The sequence below is a fragment of the Cuculus canorus genome, chromosome 1 (genome assembly GCF_017976375.1).
Source record: "Cuculus canorus isolate bCucCan1 chromosome 1, bCucCan1.pri, whole genome shotgun sequence".
NCBI classification, from domain to species: domain Eukaryota; kingdom Metazoa; phylum Chordata; class Aves; order Cuculiformes; family Cuculidae; genus Cuculus; species Cuculus canorus.
This window is the reverse complement of record NC_071401.1, coordinates 93,757,217-93,771,451: the sequence shown is the minus strand read 5'-3', so window position 1 is coordinate 93,771,451 and position 14,235 is coordinate 93,757,217. Positions and strand designations below refer to the sequence as shown.

The window sequence follows — 14,235 nt, the reverse complement described above, 5'->3', positions numbered from 1 at the left end:
GAATATGGGGTCCCCCAAAGGTGTCTTCACTTCATAAGGAGGATGAATATTACTAACCATATTGAATACTGATGATAAGGAAGTCTTGTTAAGTCAGGGCTGGTTGGCACTTTCCAGACTATCAGCCCAATGAAGGTTTAGGGAGATATAGAAATATTGCCACTACCAGCAGTGAGGAGGAGCTCAAAATGTGAATATTTCCTCCCTGCATTGCATGCTTACTCTTACCTGTATATTTGCCACAGGATCCACCATCCCTGTGCTTGGGGGCAGCCAAGAGCCATGAAGACAAATAGATAAAGCCTCAATTTTGCACAAAAGCATTTCACCTTTCTTTCAGAGGACAAGAAGGAAGCTTCAATGAAGATGAAAGTGGCCTAAGACTCAAAAGTCCTGAAAGCTACACAGAAAATGTTTTATTTGTAAGCACAGTACTAATGCCCCATCTAGCTCAAGCTGGGCACACCAGAAAGACTCCTGTGCAAATCAAAAAGAACTGAATTGCCCCAAAATGAAATCTTCAATAAAGGTTTTCTGTAGATTTTTTTTTTCAATGGGAAATAGTAAAAGAAATTTCTTTATGCATGTTTAAATTAGGTGCTTATTAGCAAAATGTTACTATATGGAAACACACCAACACAACAAACCCAAGCAAATTATTTACATTTTTTTTCACCACATAGCTTTTTTTCATTCTGTTTGAAAACATTTCATGGGTAATTCTTAGGTTTTTATTTTTATTATTTTTATGGAGGCAAAACATTTGGTGTCGTTGCTTTTATTTGGGGAAGGTATTTGCTTTTTTGGGAGGTCTTTTTTGGTGTTGTCTTCTATTTTTTTGATGTGCTTTATCACCATGTTGGTCAAACAGGCAGACTAGATGGGAAATGGCTCCTTATCTGAGTGAAATGTCAGCACTCCTCTTGGTCTGCAAGAAGTACATACCTCAAGGATGTCTTCATTTGCCTTCTTCTGTAGAACTTCCTAGAACTTTAGCACTTGGGCTTGACATAGCTAAGGATGCAAGTGCAATGTGATTCTTTTCAAGACACTTAAGTACTTTGCTAGCTTAGTGCCCTATAACAGCATAATTACATTAATAATATTAATGAAACAATTATACATATATATATAGCTGCATTTTTCTATTTTAAAACAACTTGCGTTAGGCATGGTGCACAGATGTTTGAATTAGCAGAACCCACAGTGTCACCAGCCAGGGAAATTGCAGGAGGTTCTCAGACTGCTCAAGCGTACAAAGCTTTATTGCTTTCCTGTTCCAGTTAATATTTCCAGCCAGTGTTGAACACTGTGTTCGTGTTAGCACTAATCTGGGATGCTCAGCACCATGTACTTTTGATCGGGGCACACAAAGGTAGCCAGAACACTTATAAGGAGGCACTTAGCAAGCAGCTCAAATGTTGTTGTGTTAAACCCACCAACTGTAGTATTCAATCATTCATGCTTTGTATAAAACAAGAAATGTTACTTCTCATGTATCCAAAAGATGCAAAAAAGTAATATCAGCTGACAGCTCCCCATAAAAAGATTTTTTTCCTCTCACGAAGGCCACGTTGATCTTACACCTGAAATAACTTTTGCCTTCCCTTTCTCCTACGACGTAAAAAGCTGGTTACCTGCTCCCCTCCTAGTCCTTATGTAAGGAAATAATTTCTGTGAGTGCTAAATGGACTAAAGATCCATTCCTAGGGAGCAAGTAAAGTAACATTAACACATTTCTTCTGATCCAAAAAATACTGAAGCCGAATAAAAGCCTCCTGGTGGCAGATTAGGCAAATGCAGAGTCCCAGGTAAGTTTGATTCAGAGCACTCGAGACTTGCACCATTCTGACTTTCTGCCCCACAGCAGCAAAAAAGCTGTGGGTAAATGAACACCATTTTTTTTTGAAAGATATGACCCCTGCTTTTCTTTTCTGCCCAAGGTACAAGAATACATTGTTCAGAACACAGTACTGAAATGGTTATTACACTTAGGGAAAAACAAGTACAGCAGAAGGCGATGGAAGCAGACATCACAAATAAAGGCAGAAGACCCTTTTATTTCGCATAGACAAAATGCAAAGAGTGTCTCATTAAATTAATATTAAAAAAAACCTAAATCAGTCCCCTCACTCCACTGACATCACTCATCCTAATTAACAACAAAAAAAGAACAATCAAAGACCCATTTCCTAATTTAAAAAAAAAGTGCAAACATGACAAAAGACTTTTTTTTTCCAAATCAATGTTCCCATTGAATTCACAAATAAGGTGATTTTTTTGTGTGGATTTTTTTTTCCCTTTTAAACTTTTGTCTGATGGAACTTCCAGTTAAAATGTTTTAGTTAAGTCTCCATGCACTTCGTAGAAAATCAGTAAAAACACAAACGTTTGTGAAGATCAGAAAACTGGACTCTTTTACCCAAAAATTCAGATGTCCAGTCAGATGAAGCTCACACTCAGACAGAAAAAAAGCAAGAGAGTCTTTGCACTGTCTGTTGTTCATATTATTATTTTTTTTTGTCAAATATTTTGGCAATCTTCTTCTTTAATTATAAATATTGGAATTCAATAAAAAAAAGGTAGCTTTCATTGGAATTTTTTTCAATGTAAATATTTACAGCCACTGTCCAGCCATGCTCTTTTTGTTATACCAGGGTATAAGATTTTGCGTAGGGATTGTTTCCTTTCAAGTGGCCCCGGGAGTCCAGCAGGGATTCTTGGGAGCTGCTCATTTTTGCTGCCTGTCCTAGCTCAGCTCCTTCTCGCTGAGGTAATGTTGCCACAGCACCAGGTTGCCATGACTGTACTTCTCTTGTGGAGGATGTCTCCATGGGAATCGGCTCCAAGACAGTGGGGCGCTTCAAGGTTCGGCTTTTCTGAGGCTCCAAGCAGGCTTGGCCCAAACCCAGGTCTCTGCTCGTGCCCTGTACGCCACGATTCAATAAAAAGTCCATCCTAAGGTAGGGTGGCAAATGCATGAGATCACCTGGGGAGGAAAAAGTGAAAAACAAGTCCTTAATTACAGTCATGTGCTGTGTTATGCTCAGCTACTGGCTGGGGGGAGTCAAATTAACGGATTTGACCACCGAAGTGGAGCATCTGTAATTAACCCAGCTGAAGCATTTATAATTGCTATATTGTTTGTCAGCATTTAATGTGCTATATCGTACAAAATCAAGGTTCAACAAACTCCTTTTTTGGCAGATCCAAAGAATTCATTATTAATATTTGTTTTCATAACAGAATGCCTCCAATGACAAGTGTGATGTGTTTTACATGCCCTCACAGTGTGAAGAAAATGAACTGAAAAGACTGGGAAGTTTTCTTAAAATCCTAAAAGAAAATGTCTTGATTTTCATTTGTCAAAACTCAGAATATGTGAAGGCTCAGTAGACTTCTTTTTCTCTTTTTATTTTCCATTTTGAATGAAACACTTCACAATTCATAGAATCATAGAAATATAGAACAGTTTGGGTTGGAAGGGACCTTAAAGATCATTCATTCCAACCCCCCACTAGATCAGGCTGCCCAAGGCCCCATCCAACCTGGCTTTGAGCACCTCCAGGGATGGGGCATCCACAGTTTTGCTGGGCAACCTGTGCCACTGTCTCACCATTCTCATGGTGAAGAAATTCTTCCTTATGTCTAGCCTAAATCTGCCCCTCTCCAATTTATACCCATTGCCTCTCGTCCTACAAGCCTTTGTGAAGCCCTACTACAAGCCTTTGTGAACAGTCCCTCCCCAGCTTTCTTGTAGCCCCTCCAGGTACCAGAAGGTCACTATAACATCTCCTCAGAGCCTTCTCATCTCCAGGCTGAACAAGCCCAACTCTCTCAGCCTGTCTTTGTATGGGAGGTGCTCCAGCACTCTGGCCATCTTTGTAGCCCTCCTCTGGACCCGTTCCAACAGTTCCACATCCTTCTTACGTTGAGGATTCCAGAACTGGACACAGTACTCCAGGTGAGGTCTCACAAGAGAGGAGTAGAGCAATAGAACAATTACAATTAACAATCCCCAGTCTAGAGTAGAATGACCAAATTATTTAAAATGGATGCATGACAGTTAAGGCTATAGTTTTAAAGAGATTTGTGAATAAACCAGAAAAGCATTCTTGGCTTAATATAGCCACATTTACCTGCCATCCATAATAACTGTGTTTTAACCAGTAATGATTTTTTATCACTGTGGCCATCAATCTTCCCTTCTGTTCTGTATTTTAAAGGAAACCTCTCATACGTTATTTGCCCTGATACCTGGGCATTTCTGTGTGTCTGGTGATGGCAGCCTGCTCACTCCAGAGGATCTGCTTTTGCAAAGCTACTGAGTTCAAACAGGTGCCTTGGACCTACTGTCTGGTATTAGGCAGGGGCAAAAGCGACCTTCTACATATCTGTACGTATATTAGACCTGCTACAGAAATTGTCTTATTTATTCTAGCCCTGCCTGTTAGGAATTCATAAAATTGCTTTAAGGAAATGACAGGCAATCAGGCACATAATGACATTCCTTTCTAAAAATATTTTATGGTGTAACCTCATGTATATACATATATATATATAAAAGCACTGCTACAGGTGCATTCAAGAACAGTATTTCCCCTTCTTTACAGACCTCCGCAGTACATAGCTTCCTTTTTACGGCTGATACCAAAACTCTAGTCTCATCTACAGATGGGATGCATCCTGAATGTTTAAATTAGAAGACTCTTGGCACTACTACACCTGTGTCTACATGAGCTATTTACAGCAGCAGAAATTAATGCCAACCTGTGCCAGTGGCATAAACAGTAGATCAGGAAAGCACTTCTTCATAATAAAACAACGTACAGCAATTCCATTTTCCCTAACGAAGCTAAATGCTCTCCAATGACCTAAAATAAAACAGTTCCTTTGCTTTCTCATATAAGTCAAGGCAAATCTGCAAATCTTACCTAGAAGACTAACAGCATCTGCTTTACCCATAATTTCAGGTCATGGACAGAGAATTGCTGAGAAGCTACGTTTGGATAGAATCATTATTTATTCCTATAGATATCTCCCTGGCACTATTTAACTCCATATGTTTTATTCTAGCTATGTCTCCAACAGATGCATGGTGCATGGTTAACCCCCATAGAATAAGATGTGTGTATGTCAAGATTATGTTGACATATGTACCATGGCAACATTTATGTAAGGTTGGAGAGAGAGAGGGAGGTTTGTGTTTATAATCATAACGATTGCAACTTGAATAATGAATTGTGGTAACATTAATTGGTTTTACTCATTTACCATATTTTCCTACAGTACTTTTTGTGCCAAACACTTCCTGCATATGAGACCTATTTCAGCTGAGACAGCAATGTACTTGCCACTGGGGTAAAGTACATCAAGATACGGACACAAAAAAATGGTAGGCAGAGGCAGTCACTGACTCACTCCACTTAACTACAGGCATTGAAGTGAGCTGCCTGCTCACTTACAGCTGTTCTGCCCAACAGCATCACTGCCCACCTGGCACCCAGACACCAATCCCCTAGCCACACATGCTGCATCCCAGTGATTTTGCTTCTGGGTTCCTTTTTGGACCAAGTCTCTAAAAAAAGAAAACCAGTTGTGGGGGCAGTTTGCTCCAAAGACCATTCCCCATGGGCTGCAGGGAGGAGACAGCCTGGATGAGAAATGCTTGTATCACTTGCTCACTGTGGCTGTATCTTTATGCAGCATTGCAGAAGCCTAAATAAGGCACTTTTATTGTTACCCACTCCTCTCCAGAAGGGAGAGATTTGAGTGCCTTCAGAGCATGGGAGTGGGTACTGCTGCCCCTGCCCCCCTGCCTACCCACCTCTGCTAATGAAGACTTGCTAATTAAGGTGGTGAGGGCCTTCATTTGGCTGCCTCAGGGTATGGGGTTATTGCTGTGCAGGGCTGCAGCAAAGGCAGGCATCAAAGTACACTTCTGAGAGCAATAGGCAGGACAAGCAGCTACAATACCAAAGTAACACCTTTCCTCTTGTCAGGAGAACCAAAGGATGCTCAGAGACGGCCACTGTGAGAAAGCAGGGTTTTTCTCACACTCCCACAGTTCCCATCCATGTGACATGGTGATCCCCCAGCCTCTGCAGAAGACCAACTGCCTGTGCCTAACCTTCATCCATCTTTCCTGCAGCAATGGGCCTTTTCCCAAAGATGTCACCCTGACACCAGCTGTGACTGGCTGCTGTTTTGTTAAGACCAGCCAGGTTATTTCCCTTTTACTGCTTCGTTTTCCGTTTTATGTGATGACAAAGCTGAAGCATGGCTTACTGGCAGTCCCCTGCAGTTGCCTTGGAGAGCTGCTTCTGTATCTTAACACATCGCTACTTCTTGAGAGCAACTGATAGGCATGGACTGTAAAAAAGTCGAGTATTGAACCATACAAAGGCTGTTTTTCAAGCTGCATTTCTCACGTGTAGGTAAGAGCGTCAGACTATGTAAAAAAAGACCTTTTTTCCTCCCTAAATTCATGAGAAAGCAGAGTCAATAATCTGTTTAAACAATATACAGTCATTTTACTATAATTTTCTAAATGTCTGGGGGAATGCAGGAATGCAGCAATGAGAAACCAGACAGTGTAACTTTTTCTACAAAGCTGGATATGTAACACAATCTCTGACATGGCTTACATGGAGCACGCATTATTTGATATGATATACACATTTTCCTGTCATGAAAAATTCCAGTGGTCCTCCTTATCTGTAAGAAGCATCTTTCTCTGCAACTGCTTATAAAACAAAGTTATTAAAATCACCAGAAAAGAAAAATTTTGTGAGTCTAACTTTTTCTTCATTGCTACGACTGAAAGAATCTCACAATATGAAAATAGCCTTTGATTCATAAGAACTAATGTCTTTCTGACATAAAATCACAGTCTTTGAAATATAACTACAGGGGTTCACTTTTGCCATTCCTACATCAATTATGAAGGTACTTTTGAGAAAATTAAAAGCCTCTTGCCATATCTATAGAGTTACATGGAAAGACTTTGGTTCTCATCCTTCTGGTCACAATAGTATAGACATTTTTTGTTTCTTGCTATTCAGCTGAATGGTAATTTTTTTCAGGCAAAGCATTATGAAGTTTCAGGATGGTTCATTGCCTTTGATGCTCTAATTACCTCTTTTCAGCTGTGTGTGTGCCTTATTAGTAATGAAAGCAAACCTTTCAAGTGCATGAGCACTGCAAATGAGCATGTTTAATAATTCATGCATTTTTGCTTAATTAGTACAAAAGAGATTCTAAAACTATAGTTTTCTGTTGCGGTTTTAAGAAAGGGGAATCTGCTGTATTTATAAACACTGAGTTTGTCCAGAAATAATAATCATCCAGTCAAATCTGAATGCAGCAATTTAAACCATGGCTACCTCAGTCTTTTTTTTTTTTCCTGAGTGGCCAGCTCTGTGCTTATTGCACATTTAAAAAAAATGTTAGCTTCAATAATATATTTGCAAACACATGCTAATAGTCACTTACTATGGTCTTTATCATAAGCTACACATTCGACCAAAAAGGGAGTATTTTCTGAGGGAATGCAGCACTGGACAAAAACTGTTTACAGTATTTTGTATTGCAGTACAACTAAGCTGATATAAAATGTTTTGCCCCCCCTCCTCAAAATGTATTTTTATCCTTCTTCTGAAGGTCAGTTTCAGGTATGGGAAGGGATGGAATCTGATAGGCTACATGGAGGGAAAAATACCACTGCTCAACTTTTCTGGAATTTTATCCAAGATAGCTATCTTGTTTGCAGAACTAACCCAAGCTGAGACGCATTCTTTTGTCCCCAAAGATTTACCTCCTACCTCTTTCAAATTCCAGAGAGTTTGCCTGTATTTTTGCTTTCATCTGCTCCAGAAAAATCTAAGGGTTTGTGCTATATTCAATACAGAGATCATCACAGATAGTAAAAAAGATGCTTTTACCAAGTTGCTACATGAAATATATATGTGTTTTCTCATGATTCTTAACTTTTACTAAAGCAAATGCAATTTGTCTTCACAACGCTCCAACACAGATACCTTCAGTGATGAACACTGCCTGATGATTTTCAAGGTTTGGTTGCCATGTGAAGGAAATTCCATGCTATTTGAAAGATTATTTTAGAAAAGTTTGTAAAGTAGGACTGCTGACTATGACAGAATATTTTATTTAACAAGGGTAAGAGCAAGTTTGGGTGAATAAAGCATTCAAACATATTGCTTGAATAGGCAAGTGGGTAAAATAAGCTCTTAAGGATCTCTCTGGCATGATCTCACAGGATAAGAAATCATGCCAGAACTGAGTCCAGACAGTTCTGTTAGAGCAGGTTGGGTGCCTCGCTGATGCAGTTACGTCGATTTGGGACATAAGCATACAACTCTGTATGACATTGTACAGTGCTGGGGGTGTACAGGTGCTGGTGAAGACAGAGTGCAACTGCATTGGGCACCTCTTGGCTTGGCCTGACTTTGGAAGGGAAAGCACTGATGGGGTATTGTGTTTTCCTTTGAAAGGAAGCAAGGGAGACAGATCTGCTGACAGATAGCTCTAAGTTCAGTTCTATGCTGATTAAAAAGTTTAGTAGGGTTTTCCAGCTCACTAGCACAGTAAAAAAAAAATCAATGAAGTCTGTGCTGATACTTACAGCCTTTTTTCAGGAAAAAAAGATTGCCTACAGGAAAAGCTTATTTTAGAAATAAAGAAATGGTGCAGGGTTTGCAAGCCCAAGTGAGAAGTTTGATGAAAAAACAAGCAATGTTCAGAGGTCTATGCCACATCAAAAACTGACACACCATTAAAAGCTAGCAGGAAGAGCTTTCTTAGACAGCAGCAGCTTGATCTGAAGCCAGACTGATAGCAGCAATAACATTTTTTACAATTGCTGCTGTCAGCGTTTGAAACTGGCTGGTGCTCCCTCAGTGTCCATCTTTTGTCTGTGCATCCTGCACTGAACCCAGAAAGCAGTCCGCATTGTGCTGCAATCATTCCTACACCAACAGGCTAAGAGTCAGACCTGCAAGGCTTACAACATTCTGCAACATCAGATATAAATACATTTAAGGAGCAATAGGCAAACTCTTTGGTTACCTTCATCCTTTGCCCTGCTCAGAAAAGCAGGAGGGTAAAAAGGATCAGTCCTGCAGCTCCTTGCTTAGCTGCTACAGGTCTCAGCCTGGTGGTGCCTCAGTGAGGAGCTCAGCACCAGCTCTGCTCTCCTGCCTTGTTAGCCAGAAAAAGTGACCAGCTGCAAAGGGAAGTAAGGGGATTCCTTCCAGTTGCAGTCATTCATGCCTCAAAGTGAGGTAAGCAGTCCTTCCACCACCTAGCTGAGCTTTGTGAGCCCTTGCTCAACACAGCATCCAGCTGAAGGTTCCTGTGGATACTCGTTGGAAACTTGGAGGATACTGAAATGAAAAGAACCCCCCACCCTAGATCTGTTCAGCGTGGAACTGCCTTTCCAATGCTTTGTTTATTAATTTTTTTTTCTTGTAAATGTTGCAGTAAATTGCTAGAACTGAACAACAAAAAAGTTCTGAAGGATGCTTTGAATAACAAGGCTCCACTCTCTAGAGGCAATATTGATCAGTAATGGAAATGGAGGTGAAATTTCCCCATGCAAATTACTGACTTTAATTACAGACTCCTTCTGAGCCAAATTTTCAATACAAAACCTGGATTTAATAATTAGGCAGCACTCTAAGGTGATTCAGAATAAAAGGCAAAAAGTCCAAGCACTCCTTTACATTACAATCTCAGCTAGCTGCCACTCAGCAGAAGGGGAGATGGAGGAGGGAGGCAGCAGGGCTCGGCTTTCTCATTAGTGAAGGAGCTGCTGTGAGAGCAGGCAGGTGCTCTTCCCTTCTTCAGAGCAGCTTCAACTTCTGCTTGTCTGCCGAGAACAAATGAATGAAGTGCTCAGCATTCTGGAGACACTTTTATATTGACTGAAATCCTGATGCTGAACTAGGCCAACAAAGTGTCTGAGTGCCTTCCGGCTGCCTGTCATCTTCCCTATGCCATATCGGCAATAGCCACAGCTCTGCCCTTCATGGCTTTGTGACTCAGGCCATTACCTCTCTTGGGCTTCTCACAGTCTTTTGGCAGGCAAAATAAAATCACATCTTTATGCTGTTCATGTTTGTGATCATGTAGATGGGAAACAGCCAAAACACTTAAGAAAAATATGCCTAGTTTCCCATTTCTAGTCAGAGGAATCTGAATTCCCAATCACCCCTGCAAGGCTGTACTTTATAACCAGTGAGTTTCATTATTCTTTCTCCATGAAAACTGCACCCTCTTAGATAACTTAAAGTTCTATAACATTTAGTTAAACATTGCATGTTGCAGTCTGCTAAAACTGACATTTTCATAAAAGCATTAAAAATACAAGCTATGTTTCACACAAGAAAATAAAAAACAGCAGTTGCTGTTAACTACAATCATCTTAAGAAACACCAGGGTATCAGTAAAACTGTACTTCAGGAGCTAAATTTGCTACTACTATAAATCAGAGTAGCTGTATTGATTTCAGCAAAACTATAAATTGATTTATACTTACTGAAGATTAGGTTTAAGTGACTGAAAATGAGGATTCCAACTAATGTGGATCATTTTTTTTAAAGATGATTCATTTTGTTCTTTAGATTTAAGCACGCTAATTCCAAGAAAATGTACTTAATGTGTCTTAAAGCAAAAGCATGACTGCCATTGTTTAACTGAGATCATACATCTGTAATACATCAATGTAACACACTCTGGATCTGTCCAACTGGATGCCAGGAGACCTAATTATCACACTGTTGCTTACTCCTGAAAGATTCCGTGAAACAGGAATTAAAGCACATTTTTGGTTTCTATCTCTAAGCAGAACTTTGCTTTTTCATACAGTGCTGCACTTTGAAAAGGCCTGTCAGACGCTTTGTACTTTTTAGAAGTAACTTTAAGGAGAATTGACATATTTTTAAGGGTCTCTCTAATGCTTAGCTGGTAGTGTAAGGAAAGCAAAATGTATTAACTCAAGGGGTAAGACAGATTTAGACCCCACGGATATGCCACGTGGATGTTCAGGCTCACAAGGCTGGTGCACCTGCAGAACTGAGACTTTCCCGTTTCGATTTAATGCCATTTCTAAGCTATAAAAACTTGTAAAAAGTACCTCACTATATAAATCAATATGCACTCCAAAACTAAAGCCAGAAAAATGTCAATAAATAATGAAATAGTGATAGAAAAGTAAAGTACAGGAGCTCTGTCTTTTCTGTCTTCACCTTGTCACGCAAGCCACTTCATACATTTTTAAGGATGCACTGAGACAGCGCTCTCCTACCCACTGGCTGAGCTAGGAAAGCTGTGCTGAAGCCCTCACTCAGGTGCCTCTAGTTAGCAATGCTGGAGTTTTAAGATCAGTTTGCTGATGTTGGGCACAGTGAATGGAAACTGTTCAATTATACATCGCTTCAGCTGAGGGTCAAATCGATCGTGACTCCATGGAAACTGGCATCCTTCATGGGTTTATTCTTGGGATATCTTGGGAGCCTAGATTCAGCACAGAGGCTGGACAGGTGAGGAGTATAAACAGTATTTATGGGTCACTGAAATCAGAGGGAGCCACTCTCTTGACCTCAACAGTGTCTGCACCACGCTCCACGAATTCACAGCTAAATCCTGACTGTTCCAAGGCAACGGGTAAGCATAACATTCTACTAATAGTTACAGGGAGGTCAGGCTACAACAAGGAAACAAATATCAGCACTTCTGTGCTGCTCCACTGAAGATATATTCATGGATGGATTACTGTAACTCGGTGTCCACATGTCCATCAGTTTGAACCACCTGAGTGATGCTGACAAGGTGCATCATTGCATTTTTGTTAATTAATCCACTGGGATCAGAGTCCAGCTCTCACATTTAAATTAAGGATGCTGGCACAAAAATGTGAACAATACCAAAATATATCCACATGTGTATACATCTGTGCTTTAAATGTCAGCATATAAAATAAATTCTTACGTGGATGGCAAGGACTATTGCTACAGTCAGATTAGGAAAGCACTGTTAAAAGTTTGTTTCTCTAGATATAGCAATATCTACTTTAAAAAAAAAATAGCACAAGTGGGGCCTTTCTTGCAGGTAAAATTGGTTTACATTTTCAAATGTAAATCTATACATTTGAAACAGATCTTCCATAGATTACAGATTACATTAAGTTCCTGTGGCACAGAGAAAATGAGCAGAGCCTCCTGAGTGTGAAACCAGTTAAAGCAGTAACAGCAGTAAAATGACTGCAAGACAGTAAATGACTGCAAGAACCTTACGGTGAGGCTAGATGACTTCTTCTCTGAAGAAACAACTGCTTCTAGTTACCTTGGGCTGACTGAAAGGCCACGCAAAAATCACACGCTATATCTCAACACTATCAAGTGAATTGCTTTAACATTTTCAAAATTAAAATGGCACAAGCAGGCCAAATCTGGTTTTTGTAGAAGTGAGGTTTAAGATACGGATTCTTAACAGAATTTCTCTAAAAATATATTGTTTGCATTGAAGATGACACCACATATTTTGTTTGATTTAGAACATTTCCTGGTAGTTTTAGAAACATAACATGTAATGACTGTAGGAACACCAGAGTAGCCAAAAATCTACTGATAAATGAATGTCATCCTTGCTGCAGGCATAAAACTCTCCACTAACTACAGTTGAATCTGAGGCTTCCAAACCTATAGAAAACATGGGCGGTCAATTTTAATAGTTGCAGCTGATGGGAAAAAAAAAAAAAAAAGACTACAAAGCAAATAATCAGCTCTAGGAAAATGAAATTAAGTTCAAATTAAAAAAAAATTCAGTTTTAATAAGAAAGATCTTATTGGTAATAAAAAGATAGGAAATCGGTGTTCTTGAAAGGGGATTCCCCTTAACATGCAAATCTTAATCTATAATAAGCAAAAAGACCTAACAGTATTACAAACCAGCACAGTTTGGGATACTGCATTTTTTTCAAAGTCAATGTTATTTTTCAAATCAAAATAACAAACTAGATAGCAAGAGGAAAAGATAATTATGCTGCTACATGTTTCTACTACATTCCCTCAGGAATCAGTACCAGTTGTTTCTCTCTTCTAATAAAAAAAATAAATCTAGTAAGTCTTACTAACACCAGTATTACTGATTCAAGACAACCACTTAATAGTTTAACCCACAAAATAGTTTACACCACAAAAATAGTTTAAACAACTTTTCTCATCAATGAATTGAATTTAGCTTTCAGGCATCTCGTACACTACATAAAATGGAACTTTCACATTACAATTGCACTGGAAGTTTGTATTTGTAACCAAACAGCTGCCCTATTTAAACTCACGATTCACACACTGATATAGTTTTCCTTTCTGATCTCATAGGTTCTGCTCTGAAACTGTTCAGATTAATTTTTGTTGACCTAGCAAGGTTAAAAAACTTGCAGTGTGAACATTCCTCTCTGTCAATCCACCATAAAAATAAAGCAAGTCAATGATTTTAAATATGTAGTCATGGCAAATTAAATGCAGAATCAAATGGCTTTCATCATCCTTACAGAACACTCAGCCTTTCACAGCAGCAGAAGAAAAAACTCCTGATGCTGCATAGAAATAAAACCTGAGGCAAGGTAAAGACAATTTACTCTCACCACCAATGTGCCATTTCTACGATAAGAAGCAAGCAGCACGGTCTGCCTCTTTGTGACATGTTCCTAGTTTTCCAAACAGAACAATAGAAAATAAAAAGAATGTGTGACAGGCTCAAGAAAATTTAATATGCTAACGTTACAGATGCTCATCGAAGGGAGCAATTTCAGAATCTGCAATGTACGTGTAAGTATACGCACAAGTAAGTTAACTGAAAAAGAGAACAATCCATATGTCATCTCACTTTGCTGTGAGATTCCTGAGAAAAAGAAGGCCAAATGTAGATTCCTCCATATCTTCAAGAAATTCAGTTTTGGATCTGGAAACTGTGGAACTGTACAACTCTATTTTCAGTCAGTGTTGAATAATATAATAGGCATGAGAAAAGGAGGCAAAAGGTGAGCTGGAGGCCCTAAGTCAAGAGTCCCAGCCATTACTGAATCCCCAGTGGCCAAATTTGTATCGGATTCAGTTACTCCTACAGCTTATAGAGCACTGTCAGCAAATTTTCAACAGAAAGCGAGTCTCTAAATAGCCTCCATCACTATGTTGCACTTGTCTGCATTGGGTA

General features: G+C 39.5%; 1 protein-coding gene across 1 annotated transcript in view; it reads right to left on the bottom strand.

The window, feature by feature from the left end:
- Positions 1-801: 801 nt before the first annotated feature.
- The window catches only part of DSCAM (DS cell adhesion molecule), a 460,069-nt gene continuing 446,635 nt past the window's right edge, over positions 802-14,235 (bottom strand). The window contains exon 33 of the mRNA XM_054085408.1: positions 802-2,989. Within this exon, the coding sequence (XP_053941383.1) occupies positions 2,649-2,989 (341 nt within the window). The 3' untranslated portion in view covers positions 802-2,648. The remainder of the gene's footprint in view (positions 2,990-14,235) is intronic.